The sequence below is a fragment of the Capricornis sumatraensis genome, chromosome 9 (assembly GCF_032405125.1).
Source record: "Capricornis sumatraensis isolate serow.1 chromosome 9, serow.2, whole genome shotgun sequence".
Taxonomy (NCBI): domain Eukaryota; kingdom Metazoa; phylum Chordata; class Mammalia; order Artiodactyla; family Bovidae; genus Capricornis; species Capricornis sumatraensis.
In genome coordinates, this window is record NC_091077.1 from 8,421,962 (window position 1) to 8,435,104 (window position 13,143).

At 57.2% G+C, this 13,143-nt stretch overlaps 1 protein-coding gene across 5 annotated transcripts in view; it reads left to right on the forward strand.

Moving 5' to 3' along the window:
• Window positions 1-13,143, forward strand: part of EPS15L1 (epidermal growth factor receptor pathway substrate 15 like 1) — a 106,905-nt gene that overhangs the window by 44,991 nt on the left and 48,771 nt on the right. For all 5 annotated transcript variants that reach the window (XM_068981383.1, XM_068981385.1, XM_068981384.1 and 2 more), the window contains exons 10-13: window positions 3,891-4,048; window positions 5,758-5,914; window positions 6,200-6,285; window positions 8,987-9,059. In XM_068981383.1, the coding sequence (XP_068837484.1) occupies window positions 3,891-4,048; window positions 5,758-5,914; window positions 6,200-6,285; window positions 8,987-9,059 (474 nt within the window). The remainder of the gene's footprint in view (window positions 1-3,890; window positions 4,049-5,757; window positions 5,915-6,199; window positions 6,286-8,986; window positions 9,060-13,143) is intronic.

Below are 13,143 nucleotides of genomic sequence, written 5' to 3' on the forward strand. Positions count from 1 at the left end.
CCATAGACTGGGTGGCTTCCAAACAGCAGATTTGTCTCTCACTTCCGGAAACAAAAGTGCAAGATCTCGGCACCCCCAGACTCGGAGCTGGTGGGGCTGCTTCCAGGTCCACAGATGGCTGTCCTCTCGCTGTGCCCTTGCACAGCTGAAGGGGTGTGGAAGCTCTCTGAGGCCCCTCTTACAAGGGCACACTAATCCTGTTCACGAGGGCCCTGTTCTCATGAGCCAGTCACCTCCTGGAGGGCCCCCGCCACTTCTAACACCATCACACTGGGGCTGAGGACTTGTGGTGTATGAATTGAGGGGGTCGCAGACATTCGGACCATAGCAACAGGGCTTCAGAATTAACTTTCTCCTTCCCTTATACATAAACACCACCTTTCCCCAGACATACTGAGAGTGCTCCCTCCTCAGGGCGCTCTGCTCACCCCCCCGCCCCTCCTACCTCGGGCAGACCCTTGGCTGGGAGGGTGCGCCCCCAGATTGCATCCTGAGGCACCCGGCATCGCAAGGCCTCTGCTCACAGGTCACTTGTCTGGAAGCCTGGTGTGACCACTGCTGACCCTCTGCCTGGATTCTTCTAGATCTTGCACACCTGGCCTGTTCTGCAGTTAATTATGTGTCATCTGTTCAGGTACCCCCCTCACCCTGGCCCTCTGCTGTTAGCTTTGTGAGAGCAGAGTGAGTTCCTGATTATAACGTCAGCATCGAGGAGAATCTCTGGTGCTCTGATGCTCAGTAAACACATGGTGCGTAATCAGATGATGGAGGGAGGCATCCGTCTCATGTTAGGAAAACAGGAGGGGGCTCCACCTCGCCACAGGACAGCTCCTTATTTGTCGAAAGAGATGCTTCTCCCTCTGGCAGCATCATGAGGGGCTCTTTATGAAAAGGCACCACTGACGTTGTCTGAAACATGCAAGAACAGGAGATACATCTCTGCCTCACTTGTGGTTTCAGAGGCGATGAGCTGTGACAAGGCCAGCCAGCACCACGTGCGTGTTTGCAGAATGATGGAAGTGGAAATGAGAAATGCATAAGAAGACAGTGAGGTCTCTTGATAGTGACATTTTAGAAAAAGCCCAATATTATTTAGTTTTGGCTGCACTGGGTCGTCATTGCCGCACATGAACTTACTCTGGTTGCGGCAGGTGGGGCTGCTCAGGGGTGAGCGGGTTTCTCGCCGTGCTGGCCTCTCTTGTGGAGCACAGGCGCTAGGGCACGTGGGCTTCAGCAGTTGCGGTGCACGGGCTTAGCTGCTCCAGGCATGTGGGGTCGTCCTGGACCAGGCATGGAATCCATGTTCCCTGCCCTGGCGGGGGGATTCCTGGCCAGTGGACCACCAGGGAGTTCCGGTGACCATGACACACCTGTAAAGCTCGGTTTTCGACTTGTGAGGCTCAAGGAGCTTACATAGCTTGGAGTTGGGGAAAAAAAAAGATACCAGATGAGGAGGAGGCTTAGTCCTAGGAGCCCGCCGGAGAGGGAGGCATGGCCTCAGGCTGGTGAGTTGTGTGTGGCTCTCGGTGAAGGGCAGTCACAGCTGGCCCCGCCCAGGCACCTTTCCCAGCCTACCAGCTGTGCCCAGTACTTTCTGGGGCTGCCCTCTGGGGAGACAGACGATAAACTAAGCTTAAGATGATAAGCTTAGTTTACATTGGTAAACTGAGGAAGCTCCAGCAGTCCTGAGAAAGGAGAGCTTGGCCTGGCCTGGAAGTGTCCGGGTGAGGAAGGGTTGCCCTCCTGCAGGTGGTGCCAGCTGGAAGGCCCCTGCTGCGGTGACATCTGAGCTGACACCTGAACGATAAGAGGCTACCCGAGGACTAGCGCCTGGCCAGGCTTTGAAGTGGGGACGTTCCCTGTGTCCTTGAGACAGGAATAAGGCTGGGACAGGGTGAGCCAGGAGATGGTGAACTGGACTCAGAGAGGTGGGGCTGGGCCCAGTGACTTAGACTTGTATGAGCTGCTATTTTCCAAGACCCGACACCTTTTAAAAAATTGTTTAGTTATTTCTGGTTGGGCTCAGTGTTGGTGCACGCGGGCCTCCTCTAGTTGCAGTAAGCGGGTCGCTGCTCTTCATTGCGGTGCTCAGGCCTCTTAGTGTGGAGGCTTCTCTTGTTGGGGAGTGTGGGCTCTAGGTGCACCAGCTCCAGTTGCTCCACAGCGTGTGGGATCTTCCTGGATCAGGGATCGAACCTGCGGCCCCTGCATTGGCGGGTAGATTCCTATTCACTGTGCAACCAGGGAAGTCCCAGACCCAAGACCTTGAGTCTGCAGAATTCTTGCCAAGAGTTCTCAAGTACCATAGGTTAGGCCATGTGTGGTGTGTTTCACTGACAAGGGAGCAAGCGAGGCTGAGGCTGCTGATGGGGGCAGCCCGCCCCCTGGTGGTCTGGCGGCTCACCCCAGATCCCAGGAGCACGCTGCTAACCCCACCGGCTACACGGAGTACTGCTGGCCGTGGTTGGGGGTCAGAGGTGGGGGTGTGTGTGTCTCCTTCCCCAGGAATAGGGGCAGCTTGTGGAATCACAGAGATGAGAGCAGGCCTCTCCGTGGACCCACAGGCTCCACGCCTCCCGCTCCCCGATCCCTGCTACTTTCCTCATGCCTAGGCGAGCAAAGCCCTGCCTGGGCCCCGAGGGCCAGTTACGGGGCCCCGACCCCACGCCTCCTGCATTGGTAGGTGGACTCTTCAGCTGAGACACCAGGGAAGCCCTGCCCTGGCCCTGGTGGACCCTGGCGTCTCCCCTTCTCGTGTAGGACTTGAGCAGGTGGTGTGAGGAGAGACCACGCGTGCGCTGGGTGACCGACCTCCGAAGTGAGAGCGCCTTGCGGGGCTCTCAGCTGCGTCCGCCGCAGCAGGGCCCTCCGGGGTGCTGGGTTCCCCCTGGGTGATGGTCGTGCTCCTCTGAGGCCCGGCTCCCGCACCAACACTGTGGACTCTGCATGCCCACCCGTCCCATGGGCGCAGTTTGCACATCAGCCCCACTCTCTGCGTGGCAGTGCCTTGTGTACGCTGACGCCTCCCAGGGGGGTCTGCTGTGTCTCAGGGAGTGGGCTCAGGCTCAAAGGAGGATGGAGTGCGGGGTCTGCAGCTGCGGGCCGTGAGGCTGGCCCTGTGGCAGCAGAGAGCACCCACAGGTGGAAGATGCGGGGCCGGGGAGCCTGGCCTGGCCGCCAGGCCGATTCTTGGGAGACAGGTCCAGAACGAGTGGTCAGGAGGGTCCTCTCTGGCGCACTTGAAGCCTCCCCCTGGCAGGGGTTACCGGCTTTCCCAGTGTCCCGGGCAGCGGGGTGGGCGGGCTGCTGGCAGACAGGTCTGCTAGACCTTCACCTTTCTCTCGGGACAAAGGCTCAGGGCGCTGTGATGGGGCTGCAAGAGGCACAGACGGGCCGCTGGGCGAGACTGACCGAGCCAGCGTTCACCTTTCTGAGCCTCAGTTTCCCCGTCTACAGACCAGAGATCCTGTCTGCCCGTCTGCCTCACGGAGGGTCTTCTGCTGAAATGAGCATGAGAAGACTTTAATAGTGTCATATCTGTAGGTGATAAAAAGCCTGAGGACTTTTTAAAAATAGAAGCTTATTTCCTTATTTTTGGCTGTGCTGGTCTTCGTTGCTTTTCTCTCATTGTGGAGAGCAGGGTTGTAGTATGCAGACTTCTCTCGGGTCGCGGAGCGCAGGCTCTAGGCGCGCGGGCTTCAGTAGTTGTGATTCCTGGAGCACAGGCTCAGTAGCTGTGGCGCTCAGTCTTAGCTGCTCCGTGTCACCTGGGGTCTTCCCGAACCAGGGATTGAGCCCACGTCTCCTGCGTTGGCAGGCGGATTCTTCGTCACCGAGCCACTTAGGGAAGCCCCAAAGCTTGAGGACTAACTTCTGAAAACCCCTTTCAGCCAACAGTAAGCTGGGTGGTGCCGGTGGCGGACAAGATGCGATTTGACGAGATCTTCCTCAAGACCGACCTGGACTTGGATGGCTATGTGAGCGGCCAGGAGGTGAAGGAGATCTTCATGCACTCGGGCCTCACCCAGAACCTTCTGGCACACATATGGTAAGGGCGGACAGACGGACCTCTGCTCCTCAGCACTGGGGGCCTCACTGACCCTCCCGGTGAGATTGGGGCTGCGTGTGGGCAAGGCCGGAGCGGGCGGCTGTCAGGGCCGAGTGTGCGGGCCCGTTCCCTGTATTCCATGCGTGTCCACGCAGTCTCCTCCAGTGGGAAGGCTTCCTGTTTTGTCACTCTGGGGAGCTCGGGGGCAATCTGAATGGCTGGGGCCAGTTCTTGCTAGTGGTCCTGCAGCTTTCAGCACAGCAGCCCCTCGATCCCGACCCCGTGTGGGTGCAGTGCGCAGTGAGGACGCCGAAGGCTCCAGCAGGGCCACCCTGGGCCTCGGGGCTGTGGCCACATCCCTGAGAGGCCCTGCCCCATGAAGGCCAGTGATACGGGGGTGGGGAGAGGGACCTCCAGTCTGCACCTCAGGACCAGTCGGTCACGGAGCCATCTCCACTGCCTGTTTCCTCCCGGGCCGGCAGGACAGTCTTCACAGCCCTGGGATGGCCAGCAGTGTCAGTCACTTCCTAGCTTTCTTCTCAGAGGGTGAGTCCTCCCTTAGAGGGCTTAACCTGGGAGCTGTAAGAGAATTTCCATGCAGCTGGAGGGATGAGGCCCTCCCAGCAGAGCTGTGACATTCACTGGGAATGACTGGGGAAATAACTGTCCTTCACAATAACTGAGAGATGGCTGTATTGTGAGGCGAGGCCCCAGCCGAGAAAACAGGCTGTCCCTCCTCAGGGAGCACATGCCTCCCGGTCCGTCACTGGGGGAGGCCCAGTTCCTGGTGATGACTCGGGTGGCCTGCACCCTCAGATGCTGAAGTGCCTGTGAACGGGATTCAAATTATGGCCCGATCGCCATGTAAAGGAAGGTAATTTATAACATGGATCTCGCCCTGTAAGGGCCGACCCATAAATGACGCAGCAAAATCACAGATATACTCGGGTCAAAGGAAGGCCCGTGGAGGGGATGGCATACAGAGAGTGAAGTCCAAGGACAGGAAGAGCGAGGTCTAGGCTGACCACCGGCACGCTGGAAGACAGTCTGGGGTTGTCTGCAGGTGGCTGGGGGCATGGGAGGGGGATGCGATCTAAGCGGAGATAACGGCCAGGAAGGATGCAGGGACCGCATGAGGACGTGGGCCTGTCCTCTGCAAGTCCCCAGGGAGCCTGTCAGAACAAGCAGAGCGATGCCGCCCTAGTGCACACGGACAGAGCGGCCCCAACGTGTGCGCCGGAGCCCCTGTGCCTTCAGTGACGGGGAAGCCGGGCGGGCCAGAGAGACGAGACTGCAGATTGAGAGCCGCTGTGGGCTGGGCGTGCTGCCGGACTGGCTCTTGCCAGGAGAGTCGGGAGAAATAGTTGCACTTCAAGCTTTCCTATCCTGCCCTTGAATGGGAGCAAGAACAAAGATGCCTTAAAACCAGCCTTTAATAGAGACACTTAGTGGGATCTCTCCCAGCCCTGTTGGCTCCTGTTTGGGCCCAAGGCAGTTCTCCAGCTGGGAGAGGAACCCCCTCCTGCCTTGACACTTGGGTTGGGGGCTGCTGTGGTGGGGGACTGCTCTTCAGTAGGAAATGAAGCGCGGCTGTGGTCTGTTGTTTTCAGTTACCGTCACGGTCCATGTTTCAGAAGTGTGGGTTCCTTGTACTCAGAACCGATGCTGGTGCTTGGGATGTGTAATCAGCATTGCCATGTTTCTCCCAGGGCCCTGGCCGATACGAGGCAAACGGGGAAGTTAAGCAAAGACCAGTTCGCGTTAGCTATGTATTTCATTCAGCAGAAGGTCAGTAAAGGCATCGACCCCCCTCAAGTCCTCTCGCCGGACATGGTGCCGCCCTCAGAGAGAGGCACTCCCATCCCGGTGAGTAGCTGCAGGTCTGTTCACTCCCAGTCGTTCCCCTAGTGTCCGCGGCCCTCCCCTCAGCCCGCCACCAGGTGGCGCTGGCAGGCCACCGAGCAGGCAGGTGCTGGCGGTCTAGCCAGCCTTCGCCAGGGGCCCCGCGGGGTGTGTCTGGACCGCCCAGATGGTTTCCAGGTTGGGGGCTGGAGATGAATGATTTTACACCTCATTCCAAGACCTGTCGCCCCTGCTGTCTTATGAGGTCAACTTGCCGGTTTGTCATTCTGTGTCTGAATTTGGTTCCAGGACAGTTCAAGCACTCTTGGCTCGGGGGAGTTTACCGGTGTGAAGGAGCTAGACGACATCAGTCAGGAGATCACCCAGTTACAGAGGTAGGCTAAAACGCCCCCTTCCCTCCGATTCCAGCCTGCTTTCCTGGGTTGCTGCTGGAAGCAGCAGAGGCTTGTGGACGACCTCTCCACTTGGCCATCATGAGTTTGTTCAGCAGGAGCAAAGGGACACAGATTCTCCCAGGTTCCTGAAATGACTTAATGAGCTGAAGTCCTGAGCTCCTCAGTGGGAGCCAGCGTGGTGTGTGGGGTCTCCAGCACTGAGGGCACCCCATCCCCTCCGCAGGAAGGCGTAACATCCAGACATGTAAAGCAGCTAGTCTCCGGAGGCGAGACTGTGACTTAGGAGGAGCCACTGGACGCTGTGAGAGAGGCCTCGTGTCCAGGCTTCCACCTTTACTCCCAGTGCCACCCGTACACAAGGGCTTTGGTGGCTGTGTTTGTCCTCTCGGCGTCTGGCTGAAGGAAGACCTCTCCTTGCAGCGCGCCCTGTGGCCCTCTGTACAGCAGCATCCTCTTACCAGCTAATTCTGGGGGTGAGGGGGTGGGGCGTAGCCAGCTAAGGACCGAGGGCACCTGCCATCCACCAGAAAGCGAGTGTTTCTGGGCCGAAAGTGGAAACCGTGTCACCTTGCCAGAGCAAGTGAGGCCCTGCTCACAGCTGGGTGCCCCTTGGGCGTGGCTTGCACCCTGAGTGGAGCAGAGCTCTGAGAGGCAAAGGCAGCTGAGACCCTGTGAAAGGCCAGTCGGGTGGGTACCCGGCTGGCCGCTCAGCCCAGCCTCGGCTGCCTCCTGGAGCCAGATTCTCTCCCTCGTGCTCAGCCCAGAACATGGCTCCTGCTCTGCCCCCGGCTCCCCGGGGCCACAGTTCCAAACCAGAGATCAGTGCAGGTGGCCTGGCAAGGCCGGGAGGGTCTGTGAGGATGGAGGGCTAGTTTCTTAGTGCCAGGGTGAAGCTGTTAATCAGGTGCGCGGATAGAGGAGGGAGGGGGCCTGCTAACGCGAGGGTTGGAGTCCGGGTATCTGAGTCAGGCCGGGACTGCCTCTGCACAGCTGCGCAGCCTCGGGCAGCCTGGAGCATTTCCCGGTGAAGGTGGGAGGCGAGCACGTGTAGAGCAGGCGTTTGCAGGAAGCTGGCCTGGGTGACCTCGAGAGTGACCTTCAGGCCTGTTGCCTGGGGGTGTGGTGAAACGGTGCCTCTCCCCTGAGATGGGACCCAGTCTAATGGATCTGAAGGGGACGTTGTATTGTTAGGTGGTCCTTAGACCTGTGGGAACGAACATGCAAGCTCTCACGGTGGTTTCGTGTCTGACCTGGCGACCCAGAGGAGGCCTTGTTGTTGAGCGGGTGCTGGGTTCCTGGCAGGGGAGGCAGGGTGTGTTGGCCACGTGAGGTTTCCAACATGGAGACAGCCCCTTCAGGCACTTGGTCCTTTCAGGCTGCTGTAAAAGCCGCCCCAGCCTGAAGGGGCTTAAGCAGCAGACGCACAGTCTCCTCATCATGGAGACTGGGGGTCCAGATGGAGCTGTAGGCAGATCCGGTGTCCAGTATGGTGTGTCTCCTGATCCACAGACAGCGTCTGCTTGGGGTGTTGTCACATGCTGGCGGGGCGTGGAAGGTCTCTGGGGTCTCTTGTAAGGGCGCTAATCCCCTTCCTGGGAGCCCTGTCCTCATGACCCAATCACCTCCCAACGGGCCCATCACAGGGGGTTAGGGTTTCACTGTATGAACTTGGGAGGGGCACACAAGCCTTTGTCTCTCAGGAGAAGAGCCAGGCTGGTTGCTGCCAGGGGTGGGGAGCCGTCTGCAGCTAAGGTGGCAGACAAGGCCCCAGCAGGCACCCGATGTGCGCAGCGGCCCACCACAGCCTTCTATGAGCAGTAGCTGGGCTCAGAGACCCTTACCCACTCCTTACGACCAGCCCTCTGGAGTCCCTGGCCCACTTTGCGTCACTCCCCCGCTGAGCTCTGCCTCCCTGTGCCTGTTGACAGGAATGTTTTGCCGTTGCATTTTCCCCTCGCAGGCTGTGTCCTCAGTCCTTCCTGGTCGTCCGTTGTGGGACACTCCACCCCCTTTCCTTATCCTGTTGGATTTCCCTGCATGGTGCTTAGGTTGTGTGCGTTCGTGTGTTCACCTGTCCCCGGTGAGCTCCTGAAAGCCCGGCCCCTTTCCACGTGTCCTCGGCGCCTGGTCTCCCGAGAAGCAGGAGCTCACCATTCATAGGCAGGCGCACCAAGGACTTAGAGAGCATATTCATTTTCTCTTGCTGTTTATGGAATGGCTTAAAACAGCACAGATTCATTCATGTGCAGCTCTGCAGCTCGGGAATCCAGGGAGGCTCAGCTGGGCCCCTGCTCAGGGCTTCACAGGGCCGAGTTCAGGGTGCTGTCCAAGTTCCTCAGAGCTGGGAGTCTGGGGCCTCCTTTCCTGCTGTATGTTGGTGGGGCTCATTCTGCTCTGAGGGGCGGCCCTGTGCCCCTCTCCTGTGACCCCTCCATCTTTAAAGTCAGCAGAAGCATGTCCAGCCCTTCTCACCCTGGGCGTCACTCCAACACCCTCTACTTTCAAAGGCTCATGTGATCATGTTGGGGGCCAAGCCTTGTGGCATCCGCAGGTTCCACCCACATTTGGAGGGGAGAGGGTGACTAAAGGCAGATGGTCGTTGGGGAGAAGTGTGGGGGAGACGGTCAGCTCGTTCCTCATGCCCTCTTTCTGTGCTTTCATGGACTGTTCAAACACACAGAGAGAAATACTCACTGGAACAAGACATTCGAGAAAAGGAAGAGGCAATCAGACAGAAAACCAATGAAGTACAGGTAAGCACGCAGCTGGCTTTGGTAGGATGGACCTTGTGTCAGATGTGGTTCAGGGACTCCCGGCAGGGGTAGTGGGGCAGGGCAGAGGGGGCAGTGTGGCACATTGGAAACTCAAGCTTTTGGGGATTTACAGGTGATTTATTTTGAGTTTCCTATAACTGTAGATAGTGGATTTTTTTAAGAAAAATGAGATATTCATGTAACATAGCATCCATTCTTCTGAAGTATATAATTCAGTCATTTTTAGCATATTCTTTATATTGCTTAACCATCACCTCTGTCTAGCTCCAGAACATTCCCATCCCCCCGAAAGGAGATCCCATCACCATTAGCAGTGACTCCCCGTCTCCTCCTCTAGCCCTTGATAAGCTCTTTTCTGTCTCTATGGATTTGCCTGTTGTGGACATTTCGCAGAAAGGGAATCATACTACTTCCCATCCTTGATGTCTGCTTTCTCCCACTTAGCCTGAAGTTCTGAGGATCAGGCAGTGCTCTCTAACCTGTTCTCAGGATGGCCCTGCTTGAAGAGTCTCCTTGTGGAAGGTGGTGACGGCGGACACTGGGGGTCTGAGTTGTTTTTCAGTCGTTCAGTCGTGTCCGACTCTTTGCAACCCCATGGACTGCAGCACGCCCAGCCTCCCTGTCCCTCACCGTCTTCTGGAGTCTGCCCAAGTTTATGTCCATTGAATTGGTGATGCCATCCAATCATCTCATTCTCTGCCACCTTCTCCTTTTGCCTTCAGTCTTCCCAAGCATCAGGGTCATTTCCACTGAGTTGGCTGTTTGGGGTCTGAGTGCCAGGTCTCAAATCTGGCTCTTCTTAGCAGCTGTATGCTTCTGGGCTAGTTATGTAACATCTCTAGACCTTATGCAACGTTGGTAATGAGTGTTCTGCTCCTCCAGGCAATGGGCTGGTGCCCGGGATCTGGCAGGCGCTCACCCATCTGGGCAGTGAGGCTATGCTGGAAACAGTGGTCAGTGCCTGGGAGCTGCACACTCGAAGACACCTTGGTTTCCAAGATGTCTCAGGTCTGAATGAATAGAGAATGGCTCAGCCACCAGGGGGAGACGTGAGTTGTCTGTGCGCCCCCTCACCCTGAGAATGCGTACTGCTGGGCCTGTTGGTCTCTATGGAGGGCCTTTGAGTGCTCTGCGCTCAGAGCTGGGGGAGAGGAGTGAGGCGGAGCAGTCAGCACTGTGGCCCCACCGTGGCTCTCCTGGGAGACTGCAGGTGCTTGGCTCAGCCTCCTGGCCTCAGTCTTCCCACCTTCCTGCCGGCAGTGAGGAGCAGCGTCTGGCCGTGATGTCCGGGCACCCTCCCACCACCCTGCAGTGGGTGGCTCTTTCTGGGCCGCCTCCTAGGGCAGCGGCCTGAGCCGGGCCAGGGGCGGCAGCACCCGACTCAGTGAGGCTCAGGGGTCTGGGCAGCACTGTGTCGCCCTCCTCCTCCCCTGTCCCACGAGGGCTGGGGGATGTCATGAGACACCCAGCAGACAGACGGCGCGCAGTGCCTGCTCACCAGGCAGGAGGTGTCCTCTGTCTCGGCTTCCATCTGCAGGCGGGGTAGGGTGGGTTCTCACCGATTCACACGCTGCAGTGTCCAGACACTTCTTTCCTGGCTTCTCACTCTGTACACGTTGGCATCGGGGGTTGGGCCTTAGATGGTCCCCTGGCATGTTTTGGATCGAAAGGCAGGGAACAGCCTGCCTCTGTTGTCGTATTTTTTTGCTTTGCTTTTTTGCTCAAGTAAGCTGCATCATGTCTGAGGCCACGGGTGAAGGGACTGTTTTTCTGGGTGTTTGCTCGTTCTGGTGTATTGCTCTCACCTCAGCCCTCTGATTTCTACCTGTGTCCCGGAACTGCCCTCCCGTCTCACTCACCCTCCACCCTGTTTGGTGCAGGGGCGCTGGCCTCATCCCGCATCTCCCCTTGGCCCTGGCCCAGCCAGCCACATGAATGCCTGGCCGGTCCTCCTCCTCGTGTCTTTGTCACTCTGTACGGGCTTCTGTCCCTGGGGATCTGGGTGCTGTGATGTCCTTGAACTCCTGGGAAACCAGTCCCTAGGTCTCTGATGCCTGCTCCTGGGCGATTCTGAGAAAGCCGTCGGGTCGGTCTGGTGTCTGGAGGTGCTTTGGTCTGTACAGCAGGCTGGATGAGGGCCCCCAGAACCTCCCTGCTGGGCTCTGACAGCATACTCCTGCAGCCTTTGAGATGTGGTGTGTGGTGGCCCTGTGCACCCCCACGACACCTTGGAGCTGGAGCGGGGCCAGCGCCAGCCAGGCCAGCTCCTGCTGCGTGGGAGCCTCACTTGTGCTCAGACCAGGACGGGCTCTACTCTAACGAGATGGCAGCTCCTTAGGCAGTGACAAAACACTATTTATTCAGGCCATGCCGTGTGCAGCATGGGGGATGTACTTCCCCCGCCAGGGATTGAACCTGTGCCCCTGCATTGGAAGGCAGAGTCTTAACCACTGGCCTACCAGGGTCCCCTCAGAACACTGTACGTATTAAAGCTCTTTTGTGAGAACCAGGTTTGACTCCGGTTCCTGTCGCCTTTTCCCAGATGGGTTTGGCCAGGAGATCGTATAGCATGGGCTCCAGGGTAGAGCCCAGCACTGACTAGGAGGCCTTGGTCCTCGGGCCAGTTTATGTTTGGTTTTAAGCAATGGGAGCTTCAGCTTCGGCCCCCAAAGGCCTCCCCTTCCCCCTCCCACCTGAGGGGTCTCTCCATTTCCATGCCTGTCGTCCTAGTGAGATCCTGCGGCATCTTTGCTTGGTTTACTGTTCTGTTTTGTGTTTCTAACAACAGCTTTATTGAGATGTAACTCAAATACCTTATAATTCATCCATTTAAAGTGTATAATTCAGTGGTTTTTAGAATGTGCACGAAGTTGCACAGGCGTCCCCACAGTCAGTTACAGAACAGTCTCATCCCTCCAAGAAGCAGCTCCATACCCATCAGCAGTCCCCAGCCCTTCCCAGGCCTTGGCATCCGCCAGTGTACCTCCCGCCTCCGGATCTGCCTCTTCTGGGCGTTTCCTATCGGTGGACTCATGTGCTGTGGGCCTTGTATGTCTGGCCTCTCTTCAGTCAGTATAGTTGCAAGGGTCGTTCCTGTTGTTGCCTGTATCAGTGCTTCGTTTCTTCTTCCTTTTAAAGATTTATTTATTTATCTTTTATTGGGTTTTTATTCTATATTTCATTTATTTGTTTTTGCCTATGCTGAGTCTCCGTCGCTGCCTGTGGGCCTTCTTCAGTTGTGGTGAGCGGGAGCCGCCCTCTAGTTGGGGCGCACAGGCCTCTCCTTGCGGCGGCTTCTCCGGCTGCGGAGCGCGGGCTCTAGGCACGCGGGCTTCAGCGGCTGCGGCTCACAGGCTCCAGGGCGCGGGCTCAGCGGCTGTGGCTCACAGGCTCCAGGGCGTGGGCTCAGTAGTTGCGTGCATGGGCTTCGTTTCCCTGCTGCAGGTGGGACCTTCCTGGACGAAAGACTGAACCCATGTCCCCTGCATTTACAGGCAGGTTCTTTGCCAGTGAGCCACCAGGGAAGCCCCTTCATTTTTTTTTTTTCAAATAGCTGAATATACGCTTCATTGTGTGGCTGCACCACACTTCATTCATCTGTTCACCAGTTCATCGCTATTTGGGTTTTTCTGTTTTTTAGCTACTGCAAATGATGCCACTATGAATATTAACATGCAGGTTTTTGTGTGGACCTGTGATTTCATGTCTCTTGGGTATGTATATCTAAGAGTGACATTGCTGGGTCACTTGGTAACTCTGTGTGTAACCCTTTGAGGAAATTCCAGACTGTTTTCCAAAGTGGCTGCACCGTTTCTCATTCTCACCAGTAATAATGCAGACGGATGCCAGTTTTGCCTCACCCTCGCCAACACTTGATGCTAGTCCTTTTTTTTTAATAGTCTTCCTAGTGGGTCTGGAAGGCTATTAAAAAAAAGCATTGTTAACATCAAGTGTTGGCGAAGGTGAGGCAAAACTGGAATCCGTCCGTTGGAGAAGGCAGTGGCACCCACTCCAGCGCTCTTGCCTGGAGAATCCCAGGGACGGGGGAGCCTGGTGGGCTGCA